This window comes from Rhincodon typus, chromosome 15, assembly GCF_021869965.1.
Source record: "Rhincodon typus isolate 14 chromosome 15, sRhiTyp1.1, whole genome shotgun sequence".
In the NCBI taxonomy this organism is placed as follows: Eukaryota; Metazoa; Chordata; class Chondrichthyes; order Orectolobiformes; family Rhincodontidae; genus Rhincodon; species Rhincodon typus.
Genome location: NC_063346.1, coordinates 22461585 through 22481776, shown reverse-complemented (window position 1 = coordinate 22481776; position 20192 = coordinate 22461585). Strand labels below are relative to the sequence as shown.

The following is a 20192-nucleotide window of genomic DNA, read 5'->3' as shown; positions in this document are numbered from 1 at the left end:
TTGTTGTCTCGGATTCTCCAGCATCTGCAGTTCCTACTATCTCTGGTTCGATTTTAACCCCACTGCGAAGCCTCTTCTAAGGATGCCTAACCTGAAGAAGTTACCCTCCTCCCTCCGGACAAACCTCAAGGGATCTCTCTCCCACTGCAACTATCCGCCTCCCACTCTCTCCCTATTTATTTCAAAACCCCCTTCCCCTCCCCCTTTTCTGATGAAGGGTCTAGGCCCGAAACGTCAGCCTCTCTGCTCCTATGATGCTGCTTGGCCTGCTGTGTTCATCCAGCCCTGCACCCTATTCTGGAAGATGTAACCTGGCTGTAATTTCAAGAGACTAAATGCTAATTTTTTTAAATTTTACTTTGTATAAGTGGGACTTGTATTTATTGGAACAACATACCATTATAATCTTGTTTTATACTAGAATAATTAGTCAGAAGGGGATTACTCGGTTTGTTAATAATTTAGTTAGTTTGTTCACTGTTAGAGTTAGATAAATAAATTGTTACTTGTTGATGATAAAGAGAGTGTCGGGTTGTTTTTGTATTTAACCATTCCTTTATAACAGACTGGTGGAATCTTTTAACAGATTATATGGTGAGGCACACCTCTCTGGGTGTTTCAGGTTTAGTTATCAGAGGGGAGGGGGTCGATCTCGGCTTTATAACAGATTGGGAGTTCAGGTCTGGGATATGGACGGCTCAGGTCCGGGATCTGGACAGGTTAGGACAGATCTGGTCTGGGATTTGAATTGATTTGGACGGATTTGGACAGATTTGGAAAGATTTGGACAGATTTGGTGTTAGAAAGGTCCCAGAAGATATAAACAGACTTAAGGATTAGTGTCCTCGAGTTTAAATAAAACGTAAGTGAGAAGTGGAAAATCTGTTTAATTTTGCTTGCTTGTTCCTGGTTAAATCAAAAGTGGGGAAATGGCTCCTAACATTGTTAAAGAGGTTCTGGGTGTCAAAGATGCCTCCCAAATATGCCAAGTAAGTTTAGACAGACAGAAAAAGGAACAACTTTTAGAATTAGCGGAAAGGCTAGAACTGGGTTTAACTAGGGATAAGAAGAAAGCTGAAATTATAATGGAGTTAGTCAGCCATTTAGGTATATCAGAGAAACAGTTAAGTGCAGTGGAGTTAGAAAAGAATGAAATTGCAAATGAGACAATCGGAATTAGAAAGCGAACTTAAAAGGCTGGAGTTGGAGAAAGAAAGGGAACTGAAACAGTTTGAATTATAGTTAAAAGCAGAGGAAAGTCCCGTCTGGGGTGCATTGAATTCTGGGGCGGCACGGTAGCTCAGTGGTTGGCATGTTGCCTCACAGTGCCAGGGGCCCAGGTTCGATTCCAGCCCCGGGCAACTGTCTGTGTGGAGTTTGCACATTCTCCCCGTGTCTGTGTGGATTTCCTCCGGGTGCTCCGGTTTCCTCCCACAGTCCAAAGATGTGCAGGCTAGGTGGATTGGCCAAGCTAAATTGCCCATAGTGTTCAGGGATATGTAGATTAGGTGGGTTATAGGGGAATGGGTCTGGGTGGGATGCTCAGGGGGTCAGTATGGACTTGTTGGGTTGAAAGGGCTTGTTTCCACACTGTAGGGACTTTATGATTCTGACAAAAGGGACCTGTATATGTATGTGCACAGACAATTGGAAATGGGGAAAGGATAAGTAAAGCAGACAGTACCCTTCATTTTAGTAATAGGGAAACATGGATCAGTTTGGGCTGAATGGCCTGTTTCCATGCTTTATTACTCTACGATACTCTATGAAAGAGAAAAAGAAAGGATAGTTAGGGCAGAAGAGAAAGAAAGCGATAGAATGTTTGAGTTGAAAAAGATGAAGCAGCTTGAGCATGAAAAAGAAAAAGAGAATTTTAACTTCGGAAGTTGACAATTAGACAGGAAAGTAAATTTAAAAGGATGGAGATGAAGGTAGAAGGTAGGCTTAGTGAGGAGGAGAATGATAATGAGCAAATCCATTGCAGCCAAAGACCTTGTAGGGATTTATACAAATATGTCAAAACATTACCAACATTCAGTGAAAAAGATGTAGAAGCCTTTTTCATTTCCTTTGAGAAATTGGCTAAACAGATGAGTTGGCCAGAGTTTATGTAGGTAAATATCATTTCAGACCAAGGTGGTAGGCAGAACTATTTTGAGTGCCTAAAAATTGGTACCAAAAGCATATAGATAACAGTTCAGAAATATAAGAAACCAGGTCAGACTTATATCGAGTTTGAAAGAATTAAACAGAGCAACTTTGATAGATGGGTGAGAACATTAAAGATCGAAAGACATACGAGGATCTTAGAGATGTTATTCTGCTGGAGGAATTTAGAAACTCACTTCCAGAAGTAGAAGAACTCATGTTGAAGAACAGAAAGTTCAAACAGTGAGACGAGCTGCAGAGATGGCAGACGAATATGTGTTAGTGCGTAAATCGAAATCTAGCTTCTGGCAGCAATTTCATTCTGTGAGGGATAGAAATTGGGAAGGAGGGAGATCCTACAGTGAAAAACAAAAAGTAGATCACACTGGAAACAGTTTACCACATGTGATAAGAAACCCAAGAGCGTGGAGAAAAGGTGAAAGGTCTCAGGTGTTTTCACTGCAATAAGGTGGGACACACAAAGTCACAGTGCTGGTGGTTTAAGAGAGGCACTGGGAAAAAGGATGTGGAGCTAAACCAGTAGGATTAGTTGAGGTAGTGAAGGAAATCCCAAGAGAAGTCGAGGAGCTGCTGGAAAGTGCACAGTCTAGTCACGGACTGGAAAATAACATCGTGTCTGACCTTTTCAAAGACTTCACCACTGTAGGTAAGGTTTACAGAAGTTAACATATTTAGAGAAACAGGAGCTGGTCAGTCTCTAATGGTAAGAGATGAAAATATTTGCATTCCTTCTGAAATGTTGCCCGAGACAGTGATAATCTATGGAATAAATGGAGACAGAATTAGTGTTCCACTGCGTAAGATAAGGCTACAGAGTCCAATCAAGACTGGGGAAGTGATAGTGGGAATGAGTGAAAGAATGGCTATTCCAGGAAGACAGTTTGTTCTTGGAAACGATACAGCCGGATCAAAGGTGGGAGTGATGCCCAATGTCGCAGAGAGGCCAAAAGAAAACCAAGGAACTGAGAAGTTAAAAGGAAAACACCTTGGAATTTTTCCGATTGTGTGGTGATAAGATTCCATAGCCATAAGCTAAATCAAGAAAGGAAAACAAAAGAGAAAGATGAAGGAGTTGAGGTCCAGTTAGCTGACACCCTGTTTGATGAAATAGTAAAGGAAGAACGTAAGCAGGTAGAGGATCAGGCAGAGGTGTTTAGTTCTGAAAGACTAATGGAGTTACAACAAAAAAAGAGGCAATAAAGGTTTTATATCATGAAGCCTACTTGGAAAAGGAATCAGAATGTACTCCAGAATGTTATTAGCTTAAGCATAGAATCGTAAGGTGGAAATGGAGACCTTGGTTAATGCAGAGGAGAAATGGGCAGACGTTCACCAGATTGTACTGCCAGTAGAATACAGAAAGTGTGCGGGTAGCATATGAATTACCTGTAGGGGATTATCTAGGAGTGAGGAAGACACAGGCTAAGATACAGAAACATTTCTATTGGCCTGGATTACATGAAGATATGGTTGAATTTTGCCGTACCTGTCATACACGTCAGAGGGTAGGAAAGCCACAGACAGTAATAAAACCTGTGCCTTTGATGCCAATTCCCGCATTTGGAGAACCTTTCTTGCTGGTAATGATCGATTGTGTAGGTTCCCTCCTTAAAACCAAAAGTGGGAACCAGTATTTGCTAAACATAATGGACATGCCTACCAAATTTCCCAAGGCAATTCCATTACAGAATGTCAAGCTAAAAAGGGTTGTGGAGAGTTGGGAGTTTTCTTTACTCTTTATGAATTACCTAGAGAGTTTCAGTAGGGTCCAGTTTTACAGCCAAATTATTTAAGGAGGTCATGGATAGTTTAGGCATCAAACACTTTAAATCTAGTGCATACTATCCTAAATCCCAGGGAGCAGTGGAAAGGTGGCATCAGACCCTAAAGACAATGCTGAGGGCTTATTGCCAAGATTACACAAATGATTGGGGTAAAGGTATCCCATGTACATTATTTGCTATTAGATCTGCTCTAAATAAATTGACTCAGTTTACGTCATTTGAATTGATATTCAAACACAAAGTAAGAGGGCCTTTAAAATTACTTAAGGAAAATTTGATAGGTCCAAAGTCAGAGATCTCACAGGAGTATTATATATCTGAGGTGACAAAGATTAAACAGAATAGGTGAATTAGCTGGACAACATTTGAAGGTGGCACAACACATAATGAAGCAAGCAGCAGATAAGAAATCTAAAATTCGTATGTTTGCCCATGGGGATAAAGTATTGGTGCTGTTATCAGTGGTAGGAGATCCCTTCAAAGCAAGGTTTAATAGTCCCTATCAGATTGAGAAGAAGTTAAGTCAGGTGATATTACCTGGTAAAGATGCCAGGGAGGAAAAAAATTTATCGGATATGTCATGTGAACATGCTGAAACATTACAATGACAGGGAAAGGGAACTGGAGAAACAGGTATTAATTACTGCCACTCAGAGTGAGGAATCAAATTCAGGTGATTCGGATTTTGATGTGCCTCAGAATAAACTGAATAATAAGGAAGACCCTAAAGAATGGGATAGGGTTGTGAGCTATTTGTCCTCGGAACAGAGAACTGAACTGGAAGACTTGTTACAGTGCTATGAGGACAGATGTAGAAATAGTATGGGGAGGACTAATACCTTAGACATGAGGTTGACATAGGGAATGCTGTTCCAATAAAACAACACCCCTGCAGGCTTAATCCTCTCAAATCAGCTCAGGTGCAGAAGGAAGTGGAAGCGATGCCCTCAGAAGAAATCAGAGAGCTGAGTCAAAGTGAGTGGAGTTCGCTCATCATGTTGGTTCCCAAACCTGATGGTACTCAATGATTTTGTGTACATTATCGGAAGGGCAACACTGTAACAAAATCTGACTCACGCCCAATTCCAAAGCTGGAGGATTGTGTGGAAAAAGTAGGACAAGCCATTTACATCACAAAGTTGGACTTACTTTGCAGTTACTGGAAAATACCATTGTTAGAGACAGCGAAAGAAGTTTCTGCATTTGTAACCCCAAATGGGCTATATCAATTTCAAGTCATGCCCTTTGGAATGAAAAACGCACCAGCCACTTTTCAAAGACTTATGAGCAGAGTTGTGGCAGGATTGACTAACTGTGCTGTCTACACAGATGACTTAGTGATCTTTAGCCATTTGTGGAAAGATCACATGGAGCATTTGGCAGAGCTCTTGAGAGACTATGGAAAGCAAAATTGGTCATAAACTTGGCAAAACAGAATTAGCGAAGGCAGAAGTGATGCTCTTAGGGCACAATGTCAGATATGGGATAACACCGAGGAAAGTGAAGATGAAGACGATTGAGGAATTTCCAAGACCATCCTTGAAGAAGGAAGTGCTATGGTTTTTAGGATTGAGCGGATTCTACAGGAAATTTCTACCAAGCTTTAGTAGTATGGTGGCACTGCTGACGGATTTGTTAGAAAAGAACAGAAAGTTTTGGTGGACAGAACAATGCCAGGCAGCATTTCAGAATTTAAAAGCAATATTAACCACTGCACCAGTTTTAGCCATGCCAAATTTCTTGAAACTTCCAGATCGTCATCGACACAAGTGATGTAGGGGTCGGAGCTGTGTTGTTACAGGAGGGTGATTGTGGAATTGAAAGACCAATTGGTTATTTTTCAAAAAAACTCAATATCCACCAGAACAAATGTTCAACCATTGAAAAAGAGCCACTGAGTTTGGTACTGGCCTTACAACATTTTAATTTCTACATTGCAAACAATGCATCAGAGACAGTTATGTATACTGATCAAAATCCTTTGAGATTTCCGGAAAAATTTAAGGGAAAGAACACCCAATTTTTCCACTGAAGTCTTATGTTACATTTAAATTACAGATTGTATATGTTGCATGTCATGAAATTGTTACTGCTGATGCTTTATCACGAGCTTTAAAAAAAGTTTATAGAAGATGGAAACGGTCATGTTCAAAGTTTTATATATGTAGAATTAGTATGAGATGCATAACTTGAGATTAATGAGATATGGATCTAGTAATAATGGTGATAAGGTTTAGAAAAGAAAAAAAGAAGCCATCTTTTCATAATGATGGGTTTTTCTTAAGTTGCGAAGTTGGGTAGAGTATTTGTGGATTGGAAGGCAGGATGTTAGAATTTGGTGCTTGTACAATGTTGCTGTTTATAAAATGTTGCTGTTTGTAAAATGCTATGGGGGAAGCAGTGCATGGTCCCTTTGAAAGATGATGTGCTTTTTCTATGCTTAGAGATTCAAAAAGGATGTCTGTGGGTCTGCAGGTGCACAGAGCACTTGAATTGAAACAGTTGTATCAAAAGGTTATACTGTTAGCAGGCAAAGCACTACTTTTACTAAGACAACAAGTTATCAAATTTAGCCAATTAATTTAAACCAGGCCCTAAGATACCAAAAACCAATTAAATTTAAATCTGATGATTTTGACAACATACAACCAATCCTATTGTAAGAAATTGATATGTCATTAAAGTTATAAAAGATGAAGGCATTTGGAAAATTGCGGGAGAGCATCTGTTATCTGCCAAGAAAACAGTTCTCAGCTCTAAAAGAAAGGATCACTGCCTCTCACAAGATTCTCTAAGCCTTAAAGTAAGCTCCATCTAAATTAAAGTACCTACGGCACAAATAGTTAATGTTCTTGACAGAAGAATTCGGCAGGAAAGGCGTTCCTGATGGAAGAACTCATTGAAGACTCAGAACATTCTGGAAGATGTAACCTGGCTGTAATTTCGACAGACTAAATTCTAATTTTTTTAAGTATTACTTTGTATACATGGGACTTATATTTATTGGAACAGCGTATTACTAAAATCTTGCTTTATTCCAGAATAGTTTGTAGTTAGAAGGGGTTTATTTGGTTTGTTAATTGTTTAGTTAGTTTGTTCACAGTTAGAGTTAGATAAATAAATTGTCATATGTTGATTATAAGGAGAGTGTCAGGGGCTTATTTTTTATTTAACTACTCCTTTATAACACAGTGAGGGCTCTTTTGATAGATTACAGGATGAGGCGCGCCTCTTTGGGTGCTTCAGTTTTAGTTTTTGGGGTTGTGGGGTGGGGTCGATCTCAGCTATATAATTGATAAGATGGTGAGAAGAGAACTTTCTTCACCCAGAGAGTGGTGAGCCTGTGGAATTCTCTACCACTGAAAGCAGTTGAGGCGAAAACATTGAATGTTTTCAAGAAGGTGTTAGATACAGTTGTTAGGGCTGAAGGGATCAAATGGTGTGAGGAGAAATTGGTTATGCGATGCTGAGTTGGATGATCAGCCATAATCATATTGAATGTTGGAACAGGCTCAAAGGGCTGAATAGTCTGTTCCTGTTCCTATTTTCTGCTTCAAAATTTCCAGGTGATAAGGAGTGCGGGAGAATGGAGGCTATGCCCATGGTTAAACTCCATTAGTTATTGGAGAATTCCTGCTTGTGATATGCTTCTTAATTTAAAAGCATCTCTGCATTTAACCATGTGCTTTGATTCCAACTGTTCAGGATCCTCCTTAATCAAAGAACTTCATCAGACATGAAAGACAGAATAAACTTTAACTGGGATCAGTGACTGCTTTACAATAACTGTGATAAGAGTACAGGTCCATCCCTTAACATAGAGTGAACATGTAAGTCAAATAATGCGCAATGTGTCATTGCCATTACTACTGCCATGAATATCACTCGCATTGAAAGGGACACACTCAAGGTCTTTTCATTTTTGGTACAGTTACATGGGAAGTATCAAACAGTACAACGCTCATGGCTTTGTAAATGGATTTGGTCTTAGATAGATGAGCGATTATATCAAGGTGAGTTCCTACTTGTAATGTGTTCTTCATAAAAGAAATAAAATTACTGTAGCATTTGAACTGACTTATTCCCTTCAGAATCCATATCAAACATATTCTACTATCTGAAGTATTTTGATAAATTAAATGAGTTTATTAACTTGCAGACTTTGGTAGGTCAAGCAAAAGTGATTGGACATGCTTTGTGAGAGATATGTTGTAAACCAATGGTACTTACCAGTCTCAGCAGCAGGACACTTGCGAATGGTGAAGATTTGCCCAAGGTCATCATCGTCCTCTGGCAAACCCTTCTGTAGCCGCTGTAATTTGCGCAGACTCTCACTTCGTTGGTGTTTCATGGACCGAACATGCTGAATCAGGTTAAGTTTTGCCTTGGTAGAGTAGTTACACAGTGAACAATGGTAGTAACATGCCTCAGCCTCCACCGTGCTGTCATGTTGCTGCAAGTGCTAAAAAGGGGAGAAAAATGAATCAATGTTTAATAACACTGATAAAATACTACCATTCAATCATGTTTTTGCAAGTATATTTTAATACTTTTACATTAGCAGGTGCATTATCCATGGCGGCACCTCTGCCAATCAGAGTACACATGGCAACCAATCATCTTTCATCTCCCATATATGTGGCTTTCCCCTTGAATTGGTATTCTTGTGAATTGTTCTGATGAGTGCAAGATGAAAAGCTTTGACAAAATGTCTCTTCTTTTGGCATTACTCAATATAATTTTCTTCTTTTTACAAATATATTTACTGATACTATCCATTTTATTTGCTTAGTTAACTCCTACAGGAGAGACACTGGAGATGGTAGAGACAACACAAATTATTCTTCTGACTCTTTTTCACCAGTTACTGAAGTTATACTACACTGTCAAAATTATACAATAATGTTAGTAGACTATGTTCCTGATGTGTAAGTGTAAGGTGCCAATTTATAAAATCCTATCATTATGAGTTGCCAACTGATTTGACTGGTTGGCAGTTCTAGGACTCTTTGCAATGCAAGAGATTGGTGCTGTAGGGACTTCAGGTCAAGGACATCAGGAGGGGCACTATGGAAATTGCACCGAGCTCAATTGTGAGTATTGGACAGGAGGGTTTGACCTGATTTGGGAGGGGACAAAGGGGTCGGTTGATGGGTTTTGGCGAGCAGCTGGGTGGGTAAGGAGGTACCACCTTCAAACAGAATGTCCCCAATGTCAAAAGGGTGCCACCATGAAGAAAGTGCTTCCGTCTGCATTTCTTCCTTTTCAAGGGCTTTTCTAACACCCTCTTGAAAGCCATAATTAAATCCGTCTCTACCACTCTTCTACCGGAGGTTAAATCAGTGTTTTATAAAGGTTCATCATAACTAACTCGCTTTTTGGTCTATACACTTGTATTTATAAACAGAAGATCTTATTTTTTACATCATTTTCTCAATCTTCCCAGCCTCCTTGAAAGATTATGTTTCTCTTCTTGCATCTCCTTTAGAATTTTACCTTTTAGCTTATATCGCCTTTCTTTCTTCTTCCTACTAAAATGGATTACTTTATATTTCTTTGCATTATGCGTCATCTGTTGCAACTCTGTCTAATCCTCTAGCCTGTCCATGGCCTCTTGATTCTCCCTCCAAATTCAGTATACTTCCTACTTTTCTTCTACCTGCCAATTTTTAAATTGTGCTCTGCACACCAAAGTTTTTTTACAGACCACGAAAAATAACAATTTTAATACTGACCCCGGCAAACTTTATACCAGCTCCGTTCCAATAAATAACTGTTCAATACTACTCCTGTTCCCTATGATTCTGCCGACTTCACATTGAAAAACCACAATCATCCACATGCAGTTTTTCTCTTTGAGTAATACTGAACATCATCCCACAATTCTGATGCCGAAGAATCTGGTCTTGACTCTCAAGTCCTCCTGAAACAGTGAGTTAATCAACAGCCACTGAAATTGCCAAATACTGAAGCTTTCTTGCTTCCCAACAGAAGAAGCTAATGTGAATTTGGTGTTAGTAGTAGGGAGGGGAAACAGTAATAGATACAGGAAGAACAAGTTAAATACAATGGGAAACTTTAGGCTGGAAGCGAACATGGGTAATTTCATGAATCTGTTTTGTTATTTGGTTTGCAAATCAGGAATTTGGAGGTACACTACTGGGGATTTTCCAATCATTTATTTTTAAAGTTCAGGAAACTTTCTCTGCTCGTGATAGGATGTTAATTTTAAAGTAAAGGAACAAAACTTGCCATTCTTCAGTACCACCCTTTGTTTTGACAATTCCCCTACACGTTTAAGTCAGTAATTCTGTTCTGGGACTTTGAGTTTCCTGACAGTTATGAGGATGAGCGAGAACAAGGCCAGTTTAAGAGTAGAATCAGACAATATTTTTCACACAGAATGTGAAGGCAATCAGAACCTCTCTCCCAGAAAATGCCGCAGACCCTGAATCAACTGAAATTTTCAAGACTGAGACTGATAATATTTTTGTCATATAAGCATATTAGAGGTTATGTGGAAACAATGGATAAAAAGAGCTCAGGTACACATCAGACATAATCAAATTGAACGGGAAAAGAGGGTCAAGGGGTTAAGTGACCCATTGTTGCTCCATGTTCCTATGAATCTCTCTCCCTCCATCACCTCCACCAAGTTACTTCTATTTACTTTTATCACTTTTTCAAGCATCCAACTACCAACACAATATCTTTGTTTTAAATTTTCACACCCCTTAATTTCCCTCTTTTACAAAATCTGCATTGCTTTATCCCTTAGAATCATTTCTGTGAACAGTGAACCAACGAACAAATTTAATTTTTCAGCCATGTCCACTCTTCAGTTTGAGATCTGTGTCTAAAGCCCATTTTTTTCCCCTCACTTCTCCCATGTACTGACCTCTCTGTCAATTGTTTTAGTTTCCTAAACATTTCTAAATTTCTACAGTTGCTTGGTTCTTTCAATAGTCCTTTTACACTTTGACCTATTTTCTTCAGCCACTGTATTGAAATATTCTTGCTTTATCCCAAAGATTTCCATCACTTAACCTGCTGATCAGCTTGACCTTCTACCTCACAATTCTTAACTGGTAAAAGCTGTCTTCTAAGTTTGTTTTTATCCAGCCCTGACACATTCTCTTTTAGCTCTGTGAACATCCTTCTAGAATATGCAACTTAAAGGTTTAATTGTCTAATGATGCATTCACTCCTGACTTACCCTTTATTTGCCCTGAACTTTATTTATGACCATATTCACCAGCATCTCCACTGCAACTCTTGATATAATATCCCTTTTAGGGTCTTATGGCATAGTGTAAAGATTCCTATCTCCGGTACAGAAGGCCCAGATCCGAGTCCCACCTGATACAGAGGTGTGCCATAATATGTCTGAAAGGTTAAAAATAAAAATGTCCCGATTGCTCAGTGGTATTAGCTTAAAAACTGTTTCATTTCTAGCCCTCCCTGAAATTTGCGTTCTTACATCTCTTCTGTTGAGTGCAGGATAAAGAATTTTAACAGTATGTCTCTCTTTCTCAGCTATTCCCATGATCTGTATTAGCAAAAAGCTATTTATGTAACAGTGCTATGCCATCTAGAAATTTCTGAGCTCTAGCATGCCCACTCTCCGTTCAACCTCTGTGTATTAAAATTGTCCAATCATCTAAACGCTGCTGTGGTTGGATGATTTCGTCGATTCCCTGGGAAACATCTGATCAATGTTGTATGTTTAGTTTCTCAGGCTACAACAAATTCCCACTGAGTAAGTATCCCTCGTTTTCCTCATTTAACTGCATCCCAAGTGACTCGGTGTCCCTGAGGCCTCTTTGAAGACATGCCTTCCCTAGACCTTTCTGTTGTAAAATCATACAACGAAATGACACAGAAGGAGGCAATTTCGAGCATCATACCTGTTCCAGCTCCTTGAAATAGTTATTCAAAACTCCTACATGCTGCCACATGTCACCATAGCCCACATTGCTCAAACCCCTATAAGATCCTGCCTTATGATATCATTCTCAATCCCTCACCTCTTATTATTACTTACCCCGTGATTCATAATATTTCAGCATTCCTTTCCTGAACTACATCTTTTATCTGATTTCTGGTCTCTTATTTAAATGTAAATGGCTATCTTATATATCTATAGAAGCTTTTCTTTTTCTGTCTTACTAGTTTAAACACCTCTCCATTAGTCAAACTATATTCTGAACGCATCTCAGTCTCTCTTTTATTAACAAGAGGAACATCTAGTCAGTATAAAACTCTCCTTTTCAATACGGTTCTCTCATTCTCTACACCTTGCTCTCTCTACCACATCCTTAGGCTAGAACAGAATTCGTTAATATGTGGCTGCTTTACTGATCGTTACATGTGTCTTCAGTAGTTTTAGATCTAGGTCACTCCTCTAAGCTTCCTCCCTGAAATTAGCTTGACAAACAGCTGGATTCAAAACAGTCTAAGCCACAATATACAGCAAAGATTGGAACAGAAGCCATCAAAATCCATATTAGAATAGAATTTTGAGCAGATGAGAGATTTAGAAAATTTCTCGCCACACAAGTATGATATTGGATGAGGAGATTAAAAGGGCAGTGACAGTGATACACAAGCATATGGAAAGAGGAAGGTACTTTTTTGAAAGGTACTTGTCCAAAGATGAAACCAAAAGAAATAAAAAGGCAGCTCCACCATCACCTCCTGATTGTCAGTCAACCAAAATCCACTTGAGTTATTTATCACAAACCACAACATTTTCAGAACAACATTAGTTCAAAGACACTTCTGTCAAGCAATTTATGAGAAGTAATTCCACTCCAGGACATGTAATAGATTTGACGCAAATCAATCCCTTGATTACGCGCTTTATTAATGTAATATTCCTGGGAACTGTATGTATTAGCAAATTAACAAAAAATTTAAGCGTGATCAACTGAAAAGAAATTCTGTTAGTATAACAGCAAATATCTTTAGTAATAATATGTAAGTTTATGCATGTCACAACCGAGAAGCAGGATTTTACATTGCAGTGTCCAAGAATTAATGTGAATATTGAAAATGCAACAGAACATTGCCACAATTTCACACTCTAGCCAGGTTCAATTCAGATATTGTCTAAATTATGGTGATGATACATTTTTTTTCACACTGCAGTTATCATCAAAATTAGAACAAGCATTTATTTATGACCTTATTAGGGCTTAAAAATTCTTTTAAATGCACAGATTATTGTTATGTAAACTGATATACAATGACGATAAAGAGGTCAAGATAGAAGATTAATAAGCATTGAATAAGGCCTTTTTAAGGTAACTTCTCTGCTGTTCTTCAGACCTTTACACTGCTGCAAGCTAGTTAGCAATCCACCTCACTAGTTGGAATGATTTACAAGTATTGGTAAGCCAGAAGTTAGAAAAAAAGCAGAACTTACTGTTCTGACAAAATTGGTTATTTTGTAGAAACAAAGTCTTGCGGGAAACGTATAAATAATGCATAAGTGTATCAAGCATCTTTGAGAGGGTGAAGAAACATATTGTTGGGGGGAACAGATCGATGAACAGACCATTGGTAAACAACACAGCTGTGATTCATGGTAGAGAACACACAGAGATTGAGAAGAGGCAGGAGGGATTTTGTGTGTTAAATTCTATTTATTTTGAAGAAAACTATTTGGAAACATTGTGATCCAGAATAGTATTCATAGCCCAAAATTAGACATGCACATTAGAAATTACACTCTGTGGATCACATGATTCTATCATTAGATGGAAACATAGCTCAATGAACTTTAGTTCATTCTGTCAATTTGCAGAATTACTCATAGCTGGTTAACAAGTCTAAGTATTTTGTAATAAACTTTTCAACGTACTGCAAGATTGAGATGAATTAAGTATTTCAAGGCCAGCACTTAAATTTATTGTAATTATCTTTAAAGGGCAGTTTTAAAAAAAAGTCTGCTTTGATCTTACACATCTATGCTCATGCTCATTAACCATTACCCACTGCAGCATCTCATAAACATAGTGGTTGGTTACAGCTTGCTTGAGCCCATGGCAGGCTTCAGCAGAGTATCCCCTTGAGCTCAATACTAGCATTGAAAATAATATTAAATTTGTTTGATCTATTTTTATGTGGAGGGGTTGTGGAGTGGTGGGTAATTTTTTCAAGTGTTTTTCAGTTGGGGTCCAATGCGTAATTCTATTAGCTACGGGTTCAGAATTACCATGAAATGATTGTTCGAAGGAGTTATAAATGTGAACGATAAACTACTTGTTCTGCACAGGGTATGTCGATACAGGACTGATTCACATCCACTGCCCTCAAAATGTGTATATGCTCAGTGTGTAAAAAAGACATGTCACAGCAAACGTGGCACCAAATTGAAGAAAGAAACAATTTTTTTTGGTGGTGAATTCGCCCATTGTTGGATTGCTGGTGTACACTGTATGCATGCAGACATGTGAACATTGGCCAAAAAATACCCTTAAGATATGTGCAACAACGTAAAACTTCAAATTGCCCCAATGACGATTATGAAACTATTCTTCTAGTCTCAGCAAAGCTTCTCTTCACTTGGTTTACAAGTCAAACTATGATTCATATTGCAATGCAGATATTTAACACAAACCTTTTTAAAACAAGTAATGCATTTCTCTCTATGCATAAACACATAAGAAAGACATAAAATACAAGAAAGATTAAAATATCATTAACAAACTTGAGGTCACAATGCTTCCTCTCTTCAAACAGACATGATTATTATAGCAGTTACCACTAAATCCCCAATGCAATACTAATACATTCTTTCTTTATGATTTTCTTAACTGATGTTTCTTTCTTCCTCCAACATCAAATGCACATGGCTGAGTTTAAATCTGCTCTGCAGTCACAGTTCTCTTGGATGAGGACACAGACTGATCAATTCACTTTCTCATTTTACAGACACTACCTAACCAGGATTTAATGCCAATGGATTTTTAAGCTTTGTTTTGTTACTGTGTTTGATACATTAATAGCATTGGCAAGAAGCTCTCATGAGCACTATGGAACTAAAGTTTAGTGTTGGCCAGTCATTTTTATCATACCAAGAATGCAAATTTGGCTGCTGCTTTGACTCTAAATGTTGCTGTAATATACCAGTTAAATAAGAATTTATTTAAAACACATTTTCATTTATTTTAATCAATAAAGTGTACTTTTGCCCCAATATAGTAAGAGTATATTGTTCTGATCTATAGCCTTCCATACTGTACTGGTATCAGAATATATAAAAACACAGAAGACCCTGGGGCTTTTCAGACATCTACTGGGATTCACAGCCCAGCAAAGATTACTTCTGCATGCTATTCAAGTAAAATTTTAATTTGAAGATAGCAAATGTAATTTGTTTGTACGTGCTCCCCCTTTACTAATTATAATGTAATCATCAGGGATCAAAATGTATTAAATTAAACTCTGTGCAAGTGCTTTCCTTAACCCTCTCAGTACTGACACCTCATTTTGACACTCAAGCATTCAGTGCAATAAGGTAACCACTTTTAACTGTATCCACAGAAGGCCAACCTTCAATTAACTTTAATTTCTGATCTGATTACTTTTCTTCTCATTCCAGCTTCAATACTTTTGCATTATGAAAAGTACTTTTCTACAGTAATTGAGGCTTATTGGAATATAAGCACACTGCTTACAGGCAAATTGTCTAAGATTGTCAAAAGCAGACGGTTTAGATCATAAACTTATATTTCTGACATCTCTTTCACAACCTCAGGACATCCAAAGCATACACAGCCAATGGTATACTACTTAAGTTATAGTCAATGATACGATATAAAAGGTGTTGCAGCCAATTTGTACATAGTGAGGTCCCACAAATAGTAATGTGATAATGACTAGATAATCTGGGGGCCATTAGGTGTTGGTTGATGGATAACTATTAGGTGGAACATAGGATCACCATACAAAACTGTCTGAGATTACATTAATCAAAATTCATTTTGAAAGGCCAACAGTATTGAAAGAATGAATAAGAGGTCAATTTATGCACTCCACTGTTTCCAGGGGTTGCAATTGAGTGGCTGGAACTCCAATGGGCTTGCACCACTGGTGTGATTTTTGCAGTGTAAAACCCAAGGCACACACTGCAAAAGCCCCTTCCCATTCCTCAGACGACATGTCCATCCTGGGCCTCCTGCAGTGCCACAACGATGCCACCCGAAGGTTGCAGGAACAGCAACTCATATTCCGCTTGGGAACCCTGCAGCCCAATGGTATCAATGTGGATTTCACAAGTTTCAAAATCTCCCCTCCCCCTACCGCATCCCAAAACCAGTCCAGCTCGTCCCTGCCTCCCTAACCTGTTCTTCCTCCCACCTATCCCCTCCTCCCACCTCAAGCCGCACCTCCATCTCCTACCGACCAACCTCATCCCGCCCCCTTGACCTGTCCGTCCTCCCTGGACTGACCTATCCCCTTCCTAACTCCCTACCTACACTCACCTTTACTGGCTCCATCCCCGCCTCTTCGACCTGTTTGTTTCCTCTCCACCTATCCTCTCCTCTATCCCTCTTCTATCCGCCTCCCACTCTCTCCCTATTTATTTCGGAACCCCCTTCCCCTCCCCCTTTTCTGATGAAGGGTCTAGGCCCGAAACGTCAGCCTCTCTGCTCCTATGATGCTGCTTGGCCTGCTGTGTTCATCCAGCCCTGCACCTTGTTGTCTAGCTTTCAGTTACGCATCTTGCAAACAAATTACTGGGAAATATTGGCAAAGTATCAATTTCCACCAAGAGTTGTGGCTTTCTGACAAAGCTCTAACAAAACCTACCACCACTAGGAGAGGTAAAGGGTGGAATATTCCATGAATATCTGAGTCTATCCCCAGCTAAACCCCTCAGTGTAAAAGAGGTTAGCAGTAGATCTGTCCGTTAATCCAATGGAGTTTTCTAGTCTGCATGGGATAAGACATCAATCCGCCACAATGTGCTCAGTTTCAAACTGTACTTTTAGGCTCCATTTGTAGCAGCTGTCATTAACATAATTAGTGGTCCAAATTTCATTTACTATGGAAATGGAGTTGGAGAAATGTCTGCTTTGCAGGCTTCTTTTTGGGAAACAATGGTCAGGAACACTGGTTTACTACCGTTACTTACAATTTATAGTATAGAGACCTTGTTCAACAAGGCAAAATCATAATATTTTGTTTGTTAAGGATTTTATTCATTATGAATAATAATTTGTCACTTGTTTAAGCACAGCACTATCAACTGCGCAATGTTCATGCCTGTACCATATTGGGGGTGAGATAATATTATTTCATAGAAACTCCACTCCCTCAAATAAAAGGTGAAACACAAATTACCTGGATTAGATAGATCATATAAATAGCATTGTTGATGCATACAACTTTAATAAGTCAGTATAGAAAACAACGATCACAGTTAGATCTGAGGAAAATGACACCAAAAGCCAGATGAAATTGAGTTTACATGTAGTTCCTATCAGCCTCGTACATATAAATGGTGCGTTGTGTTCTTTTTAAATATAGCTAATGAGACCACAGAAAATTGCAATTGCAACTAGTCTGTTTCCTGTAAATTGGCACAGTCTTAAATGCGACCTATGAACCTTAGGCTCACAAAGTGCACATTCTGCTGATTCAATGGTGGCACCTGAATCTTCCATACAAGGCTCCCTCAATCTGACCAAACATTCACTGCCCTTTTTCCAAACATTCTCCTTCACTCCAGAAGAAGTGTTTCAATTTCAAATACTACTAACCATCCTCAATATTGTATTTTTGGTAGTTTGGAACTCATTTCATTGTCCCACCTGTTTTTCATACTGGCAGGCCTGTTTCTCCTGCACCGAGTTTATCCACCAGTCTGATTATTTCAAAGGAAGTAATCCAAAATCTATTCAGTAGAAGTAAAGCATAAAGTATGGTATAAAGTTAAAAATGCAATAGAATTACCAATAAAGCATATTTCTATCTGGGCATGACTTCTCTGTTTTTTTTTGTTCTTTTCAAGTGATCATCAGGAGGAAGAAATGTAAGACAAAGTTAGGTTCTCTTTGCCACACAGTCTGGAACTTGAAAGTGCCAGTTAGTTCTTATCTTCCAGTGGATCCATGTGCATTTCCACACATTTATACTGTCCTTCCATATGATGGTTCAGTGAATGGACCTTTATTTCCTGAGGTTTATTTAAACCTATTTATATTGACTTACTTTTTGGAAGTGTTTGATTGCTTTGAGGGCTTGAGCACTGTGTGGTAACAACTTTTACCAAACTACAACCAAAATACAAGTTCATACTGTAAAATTAAAATGATCTGCAAAATCACTGGTTTTGACATATCTAAGCAGCAGTTTATTTTTGCTGGGCATGTTAGGGTGGCAAGCCCCACAGTCAAGTTTGCGACCCTTGCCACTTTGTGACATTATTGTTTAACATTGCTTTCAAGTTTCCTCTGTATAACCAATCCATTCCGGAAAGCTACAGCAATTTATTTTTATTAAAAATGTGATTGCTGATCAAGTGTCATCTGTGATATAACGAGATTCATGTAAGTCAAGATAATGTAATTCAACACATGACTCTGACATCCGTAAGAGAGATGACACCAGTTTAGAATGAGTATGTGAAGGTCTAAGACACTCGACTGGAGAACTGTACTTGAGCTGTACTGTATGTACAGATGTAAATAAATATGTTGCGATATATAAAGAGTTAAAGAGCCTTACTTGGTGATAAGTAGCAAGCCAGCCTCAGGTGCAATATATGTGCAGACACCCATAGTCAAATATACTCTAGACAGGTATCTCAACATATAGGTAGCAACATTGACTTCAAGCAGAAGATCAAGCATCACCTTAGTTCAGTTGGTGTCATTTTTGACTCTGAGTGAGATGGATTTGGTTTCAAACCTTACTCTAAGGATTTGAACACAAATTCCACCTAGGCTAGCAAAACGATGTCGTACTGACAGTCCACTGAAGCTGACATTTCCATTTCTTAGTATGGGAATCAAAACAAGACCTTGCCTTCCTCCCCAGGCAGATGAAAACGATCCTGTGGTGGTATTCAAAAGAAATCAAAGGAGTTAGTGAACAGACTGTGCTATTTGCGGTATTTTCAGCCTACTGTGGCTCCGTGGGGCTATAACTCTTGCCTCTAAGTTGAGAGTTTGTGGGTTCAAACAGCAGCACAGTAAAGTGCTGCACTGTCAAAGGTGAGACATTAAACCAGGACCCTATCTGCCCCCTCATATGGTTGCAAAAGATCGCGTGGCATCAATCCGAAGGGAAGTGGGTGAGTTATGACTGGTGTGCTGATCAATATCCCTTAAGCAACATCATGAAAAGAAGACTCTGATTCTCTGTTTGTGTGAGTTTACTGTGTACAAGTTATCTATTGTGTTTCCAACATTTCAACAGTGACTTTACTTCCAAAGTACTTCATTGGTTGTAAAATGCTCTGATATAACTGGTCATTAAAGGAGCTACACAAATGCAAGTCTTTCTTTCCTTTTGTCCTAGCCAACATTTTCCTCTTGACCATGTCATCGGAACAGGCTAATTGGTTATTTTATCTTTATGGGACATTTTTGCATGCAAAGGATATTTAACTGCAAGTAACTTTACTTGCATATCAATTCAAAGATCGCAAAGAACTTATGAAATTTCCTGACGATATGAGAAAATTATCTACAAATTCTTGAGCTGAATTTTACCAGAAATGAGAGTGGCCAGGCACAACAGCCTCCCTCTCCACCCTGCCTGCTACCCTCGGCCCTGTAGGAGTTCAAGCCAAGAAGGGTGGACGTGCCTCCTGACAGTGACAAATGCCTTTGGGGTTGCCTGACCAAAAACTCTGAGGCCAACAGATTCCACTATAGGGGACATTCCCTCCACCTCCGCTACATTCCCTGGGACTGCACTAAGGTGTAGTGGGAGAGAAAGAAATAAGAAGACCTTCTGAGGACACATTTATTTTTCAACATCAGGTGCATGAACGAATTCCATTCCAGCTGCAATTACAAAATTAAAGGCGAAGAGCTGAGCTCATCCTTACTACTGCACAATGTTTTCTGATCCAAGGTGTGAAGACAACAGCTCCTGCACCATGTGCAGGCAATGGGACCTTGGAAGGTGTTTGCTACTTTGGCTACCAGGGTGAATCTTTCAAGCTTCAAATCAATGCTGGTGCAAAACAGTGTTAGTGGATTGATTTGTGATGTTGTA

The 20192-nt window shown here is 38.9% G+C and overlaps 1 protein-coding gene across 2 annotated transcripts in view; it reads right to left on the bottom strand.

Annotated features, from left to right (window-relative positions):
* The window catches only part of zfhx3b (zinc finger homeobox 3b), a 479371-nt gene that overhangs the window by 188919 nt on the left and 270260 nt on the right, over positions 1-20192 (bottom strand). For both annotated transcript variants that reach the window (XM_048605818.1, XM_020527051.2), the window contains one exon: positions 8184-8415. In XM_048605818.1, the coding sequence (XP_048461775.1) occupies positions 8184-8415 (232 nt within the window). The remainder of the gene's footprint in view (positions 1-8183; positions 8416-20192) is intronic.